Genomic DNA, 7,595 nt, shown 5'->3' with positions numbered 1-7,595 from the left:
GTATGGGAGGGTTTCTCCTAAACTATAAGAAAGTGACTTATGTCCATTTTTCACACTTACAACCTTTGCGGCATCCCCAAGGTCACATGATCAAAATCCAGACTGCTGGCAACTGACTCCTATGTCCTGGCGTCACATGATCTCCTCTTGCGACCTTCTGACAAGGAAAGTCAACCGGGGAGCCAGATTCACTTAACGGCCGTGTGACTGACCCTCAATCCTTCCGCTTTATTCATTGGAGAAGCTTCCAACTTTTTTGCCGTGGATTGAACGGTCACTAAACAAACTGTTGTAAGTCGAGGACTACCTGTACAACTGCTAGGAGCAGAAAATGTTGGAAAACGCTGGAAAAACTGTAATAGTCTGGCAACTGGGGAAAAAAGGAAGATTCAACCCAAATCTTTTTCATCACTCATTTATTATTTTTCATTCAATCATATAATAAACTCTAGTGTTCTACATATAAAACAGTCATTAAAAAATACATTTCTTTAAAGCTGCTTCTGTTAAAAAAAAGTGAGATGGCTTAAGAAAATTACACACCCAATTTGCCCCGTTGTTTAATTTTAGGTAGGTGTGCGAACCACAGAAAGTTGAGTTAGTGACCACTGCAGTTGCAACTCCACCACCACCAAATCTGGATTCTTAGTAGCCCATGCATAGGAAAATCAACTTCTGTGCAAACCTCATGAGGACTGGAAGCTTGGCCCAGAGAAAAAGATGACTGGCAGGTAAAGGGAAGGCTTATACTCTTTCTCCCTCCCCCCTCCCCAAAATGGATGGGTCCTTCAGCATAGCTGCACCCCTCCAAGAGGCTTCTGAGCTATTTTTCCATCCGTAAACTTCATGAGGACCAGGAGTTTGATCCCGAGACAAGAATGATTGTCAGATAAAGGAGAAACTATCCCCCCCCCCCCCCAGGATGGAACAGGACCTTGAGCATATTCTCAAGAGGCTTAGGAACTATTGGATCAAATTGGCCTACGAGATACCCTGAATTAACACAATCTCAACAACGTGACACTCATCAATATTGACCTAAGAAGGCACACACTAGTTTTGACCTTTCTCTAACCTGAAATTCTCAAAAAGGCATTGGGGGGGTGGGGGGGTGCCTGGGGTGAGATAGGAAGACAGACCTCATGTAACAACATTTAGTGGTTTTAGTTCATAAATGGTCAGCTGGAGACCTCTGTTGAGTTCAGCCAGACTGTTAGGAATAATCACATGGAGTAACTCTCTTCAATTCTCCTCCAGTAGATGGGATTATATCTTCTACACCCATTAGTGAGTGTTAAACAGTGCAGCACAGTGGAAGATGCCCAGAGCAATGTTTTCGGGGTGACCACATCTGAGGAAGAAGGAACGATCCCCCCCCAAAAAAAGCTTCCACGGGCTGTGAAGAAAACCTCCCCAAACTTTTTAAAAAGTGCCTATGCAGAGACTTGCCTCTTTTTTGTTTTTAAAAAAATGTGCATAAACAGCAGAAATGGTCACACGTATTTTCTTCCCCCTGTTTTGGGGGGCCCTTAAAAAAATAGAAATCCTTAATAGAAGTCCAGCTTAGTCTGCACGGTTTTGCAGCCTTTGTCCGAGTAGATCTTCTCCTCCTTGGGGAAAAAGGTCATCTCCTCGGCCACCTTTTCGACAATCTCTTCATCGATGAAGTTGCCGCGGGATTTCATCTCCGCCCGGATACACATTTTGACGTGCTTGTACTCCAGGGGAAGGAAAGGCACGAAGTAATCGATGAGGTTCCGGTCGATCAGGCTGCTGTGCCACAAGCCACCTGCGGAAGGGACCAGAGGTTTGAAAAGGGGGGAAAGTCTGGAAGGAAATCCACGACCGGTTTCCGTTAGGACCGCTAAAGGCCTCCTGCTACACACGCCAAGGTAGGCCTTCGTAGCGGGGCCTTATCGGTGGTGGCTCCCTCTTCTTCCTGCAATGTTCTCCCTAAATAGATTTGGGAGATGCCTATCATTATTTCCAGAAGGTATTGATTGAAAACTTCTGCCTTCTCACGTACTGATGTTCGATGAAACTTTCTCCACTACCCTCCCTCCCTCTCTCCCCCCTTTCTCTCTCTTCTCCCTCCCTCCCTTCTTTCTCCCTCTTTTCCTTCCCTTCCTGTTCTATCTATCTATCTATCTATCTATCTATCTATCTATCTATCTATCTATCTATCTATCTACCTACCTACCTACCTACCTACCTACCTATCTATCATCTATTTTATCTCCCCATCCATCATCTATCTATATCTCTATCTATCTCTATCCATCTATCTATCATCTTATCATCTATCTTCCATTTTATCTCTCCATCCATCATCATCATTATCTATCTATCTATCTATCTATCTATCTATCTATATCTATCTATATCTATCTATCATCTATCTATCTATCAATTATCTATCTATATCTATCTATCTATCTATCTATCTATCTATCTATCTATCTATCTATCTATATCTATATATCTATATATATCTATATATCTATCTCTATCTCTATCTATCATCTATCTATCTATCTATCTATCTATCTATCTATCTATCTATCTATCTATCTATCTATCTATCTATCTATATAATCTATCTTTCATCTTTCCCCAATTTCAGGAGAAACTCTTTCAGCCACCCTGGGAACCTAGAAAACTGGCTTTTCTGCATGGGATTTGGGAGGTGAAAACGGCCAATGGGGGGGCCAAGATCGGTACTCACTGTTCCGGTTGTTGAAAACTCCCAAAGAGAGGACCCCTTCCAAGTCTTTCAGCTGGATCTCTTCCCTCTCCCGGCCACTCCTCCAAAACTCTAGTGCGACTCTCGTGATCAGGTCGCCTCCCGCATTACTGTGGGAATGCAGAGGTTGGGAAAAACAAAGAAGCCAGCGTTACAAACCCTTTCCTACTTCCCACTGGGCCCACGGATCGCTTAAGACAAAGTTGCCCACAGCTCCGTTCTCCCGCCTGCAGCCTTGATCCGGAATTTGAATTTCAGGGTGCGTTTTTCAAAAGCCGGCAGCAGGAATTCCTGCAGTTTAAGATGAAAAAGTCATCTCTTAAACCCCTCGGGGAGGGGGATAATGCCACAAATGATGTGTTGCCATCCCGGTTGAACTGCCTGCCTGTACCATAAGAATAGAGTGGAGTGGAATAGGAATGTAGAATACAAAATAGAATAGAAAATGGAACGGAACAGAATAAGGAAGAGAAGAAGAGAAATCTTCATTGGCCACACAAGGAATTTGCCTTTGGTGCAGATGCTCTCAGGGCACATAAAGAAAAATAAAATACGTTCATCAAGGAGTGGCTATCAACATGGCCAAGATCCCGGCTGAAGCTCTCTCTCTGGAAACCCCAGACATGTGGGGCGTTCAATTGTGGTGCTAAGGTGCGGTCTTTCATAGCACTTATATCAGTGTTTCTCAACCTTGGCCACTTGAAGATGTCCGGACTTCAACTCCCAGAATCCCCCAGCCAGCGAATGCTGGCTGGGGAATTCTGGGAGTTGAAGTCCGGACATCTTCAAGTGGCCAAGGTTGAGAAACACTGACTTATATCTCAGGTTAAATGGGAGGGAAAGAGTGGAGGGCATATTCCCCTCCGGTTAGAACAAACTGATTCACTCCTTCCGAGGGCAGGTCTGCCAGCAGCACCTGAGGAAGATGAAGATGGCTCTCCGGTACGACACGCCGTCGATCTGCTCGTAGTAATCCAGGAAGGGTTTGATGGCGTCGATCAGCCCCGGGTGCAGCTTATCCATTTCGTCAAAGATGAAGACGGACTTCCCACAGGCGCTGATGTTACCCCGGATCCATTTCTGCAGCTGGTCCTGGAAACCGGAAGAAGCCAGAAAGTCGGGCAAAGATCCGGGCTCCCCGTTTCCATCGGGATCCGCTCTCCAGATTCAATCCCCTAACTCAGAGGCTCCGGTGGAATTCAACAAGGGGCATTTACTTACTGTCCAAAGTTACAACGGCACCGAAAAAAAAGTGACTTATGTCCATTTTTTTTCCGCACTTATGACCTCTGCAGCATCCCCACAGTCACGCATTCAAAATTCAGACCCTCGGCAACCGACCCATGTTTATGACCGTCCCAGGGTCCTGGGGCCACCGGGCAAAGCTCACCTAGCAACTCTCGCTTAGCAACATGAATTTTAGGCTCAATTGGGGCAGTCGGTCTCCCTAAGAATCCCTAACAATAAATACCCAGAAGGTTTAAAGTTTTGCTTTCTATTCCTCTCAGCTTCCTCCTTCCAATCACTTCGTCATTTCTAGAAGTCACAAGATGATGACGATGGATTATTAATTATTTTACAAAAGGGGATTTCGATGCCCTGTGGAACCAGCTTAGCTTGTTTTCTTTCTTTGCTCTGTCCTGGAAGATCTCCAGAGGAGAAATAAATCGCATTTCCTGCTTGGCTGCCCAATGAGTCCCGGAGGCGCCACCAAGCCACAACAGCTGCTTCCAAGCTCCCTCCCTTTCCTTAATATTGGGGAGTGGGCTGGGGGTCCTTAGTCCCAATTCTCAGGGCTGCAGCCAGACTTCCCCTCTGCAAAATGGACATAACCCCAGGCAGGAAGCGGCTGTAATCCTGACACGGATGCTGCGAAAAGGGGCCTCCTTTTGGCCCCCCAGCCAAAGCGCTTTTGCCCTCACTCACCTTGTAGAGAGGGACCAGGTGCTCGTGGGGGAAATGCAGCGTGGAGAGGAACAGGTGCACGAATTTGCTCTTCAGCCCGGCCGGGAAAAGGTTCTCGGCGATGATCTGGCTGACGAAGTTCTTGCCCGTCCCAGCCCAGCCGTGCAGGGAGAGGACCAGCGGCTTCTTGGGGTTGGGGTTCTGGATGAAGCCGGTCAGCGCCTTCAGGATGACCTCTTGGCCCACGTGCTGCCCGAAGAGCCTCTCGTCCAGGGACTGCTGCAGGGCTGCGGAGAGAGGGAAGGAAGGAAGGAAGGAAGGAAGGGGGAAAGGAAGGGAAGGAGGGAGGACTGTGAAGCAACCCTAAGCTTTAAACCCCCAGACGCCTCTATCAATGGATTCCTATACACTGGAGAGGTGCAGAGGGGGGCTGGGGAGGATGGGAAAGGTGCTCCGATGCTCCCATGGAGCAATGGAAGGCCAGTTGGGGAGGATGGAAGACGGAACACCCCCTCCCCCGACATCCTTAGCCAACAAACAAGGTCAAAGGCAGCTGGGGAGGATGGGATACGGTCCTCCTCTACACTTAAGGCGAGTAGAGTGGCTGGGGAGGATAGGAAATGGAGTCCCATCCACCGAAAGCAGGGGAGCATGGGAGGTGTGTTTCCCCAGAGATTCCCGGGGCCGGCCTTCCCACCCCTGGCTGTGCATGATGGGACCCCCGATACCTGCGGGGTCGGGCCGGTGGTCGTCGGGGGGGCAGCACTCCAGGAAGGCGCAGAAGAAGCGGGGCTTGGCCAGGAACCCGGTGAGGACGGAGGCCGCCCCGATGGCCACGGCGGTGCTGACCGGCTCCAGCGCCCCCGCCCGCAGCGCCCCCGCCAGCACCAGCACCAGCAGCCCCGCCGGCCGCCCCATGGCCGCCTCTCGCCCGCGACTACCACTCCCGGCACGCCCCGCGGCAGCGCTTCCGCCCGGCCCTGCGCGCAGGCGCCGGCATCTTGCTCCAGGGCGCCCCGGCCCTCTGGCGGCCGGCCCCGGAATGACAGCTTTGCAAATCAGAAACCAGGCAGCCCCTGTGTGTGTGTCTGTGTCTGTGTGTCTCCATCGTGGCTTGTTCTAAACCACGGTGGCTGGCAGGATGGGTTCCATGGGGGTTGGTGGAATACAGAACAGCCAAATCAATCCTTGACCTTGTGCTGTGCATTAAACTATCCATTAGCCAACATGGCTGGGTTCAAAAGACACTCCAAAGAGCTGATGGGAACCACAGGATAAAAAGCAACTAACACAATGTATGAACTCAAGAACAACTTTAATGGTGTGGGTCTGGCCAGAGGGCCGCCCCTCCACCATCCTTCACAGCAGAGGCAAAATCCAGCAGGTTCTGACAGGTTCTGGAGAACCCGTAGTGGAAATTTTGAGTAGTTTGGAGAACCGGCAGATGCCACCTCTGACTGGCCCCAGGAGTGGGGAGGGAAGGGGGATTTTGCAGTATCCTTCCCCAGCCATGCCCACAGAGTGGGTAGTAAAAAAATTGAATTTCACCACTGCTTCACAGTGCAACAACCCATAATCCAACATGGCTTGTTGGATTGTGGGCTGTTGAATTCTGGCTTGTTGAGTTGTGGCTTGTTGGATCAGGATTTGTTGAATGACTAGATCAGTGTTTCTCAACCTTGGCAACTTGAAGATGTCCGGACTTCAACTCCCAGAATTCCCCAGCCAGCGAATGCTGGCTGGGGAATTCTGGGAGTTGAAGTCTGGACATCTTCAAGTTGCCAAGGTTGAGAAACACTGGACTAGATTTTATAATAGCCTTGTCTTTAATTTAGGGCTTATAAGTCATGTGCAGAGCCACATAAAATCCATGATGGCTTATCTTAGTGGGATATAACGAACGACCCGAGCTCTCCTGACTACATCTCCCAGCAAGCCTTGCTGCAGTTTCCTGCTCTTCCGTTTTCCCTTTCCAATCCCCGTTTGCCAACCCCGTCAGTGGCCACACAGGGACAAGGTGCAAAGGGCAGCATTCCCTCCTGTCCAAACAGGTTTCTTTTAGGTCATGTGTAAACTTGACATAAACTCTGTCCCTGCAAAACAAACTGTGGGGAAACCCTGAGTAAACGGGGAACCAATATGACACACACAAGACATGCTGGACAACACCTAAAGTAAATACTACATCCACAATGGAAAGCTTATCTATCTACTACTAAAACTCTCCTTATATAAACTTTAACTAGCAAAAACGCTGCTTCATAGGACAATTTTTGAATCAAGAGATCTCAAATGGACTAAAACTAATAGAATGCACCCAAATTTAGAATAGAATATAATAGCAGAGTTGGAAGAGACCTTGGAGGTCTTCTAGTCCAACCTCCTGCCTAGGCAGGAAACCCTACACCACTTCAGACAAATGGCTACCCAACATCTTCTTAAAAACTTCCAGTGTTGGAGCATTCACAACTTCTGGAGGCAAGTAGTTCCACAGATTAACTGTTCCACTGTCATGAAATTTCTCCTTAGTGCTAAGTTGCTTCTCTCCTTGATTAGTTTCCACCCATTGCTTCTTGTTCTACCTTCGGGTGCCTTGGAGAATAGCTTGACTCCCTCTTCTTTGGGGCAGCCCCTGAGATATTGGAAGACTGCTATCTTGTCTCCCCTAGTCCTTCTTTTCCTTAAACTAGACATACCCAGTTCCTGCAACCGATCTTCATATATTTTAGCCTCGAGTTGGTTGCTCCTCTCTGCAGTCTTTCCAGAGTCTCCACATCTTTTTTACACCATGGTGACCAAAACTGGATGTCATATTCCATGTGTGGCCTTACCAAGGCATTACAAAGTGGAATTAACCCTTCATGCGATCTTGATTCTATCCCTCTATTGATGCAGCCTAGAACTGTGTTGGCTTTTTTTGGCAGCTGCTGCCCACGGCTGGCTCCTA

The 7,595-nt window shown here is 48.5% G+C and overlaps 1 protein-coding gene across 1 annotated transcript; it reads right to left on the bottom strand.

The window, feature by feature from the left end:
• Nucleotides 1-399: 399 nt before the first annotated feature.
• LOC116519452 (torsin-1B-like) lies at nt 400-5,590 on the bottom strand. Its single transcript, XM_032233318.1, has 5 exons — nt 5,377-5,590; nt 4,670-4,935; nt 3,660-3,835; nt 2,726-2,853; nt 400-1,789 (listed from the first exon to the last, which is right to left on the bottom strand). Exons 1-5 carry the CDS (start codon nt 5,564-5,566, stop codon nt 1,548-1,550), a joined length of 1,002 nt encoding a protein of 333 aa, XP_032089209.1. The 5' UTR covers nt 5,567-5,590; the 3' UTR covers nt 400-1,547.
• Nucleotides 5,591-7,595: the final 2,005 nt, after the last annotated feature.

The sequence above is a fragment of the Thamnophis elegans genome, chromosome 16 (assembly GCF_009769535.1).
Source record: "Thamnophis elegans isolate rThaEle1 chromosome 16, rThaEle1.pri, whole genome shotgun sequence".
Lineage (NCBI taxonomy): Eukaryota > Metazoa > Chordata > Lepidosauria > Squamata > Colubridae > Thamnophis > Thamnophis elegans.
Note: the sequence above shows the minus strand (reverse complement) of the source record. Positions and strands in the feature narration are given on the sequence as shown.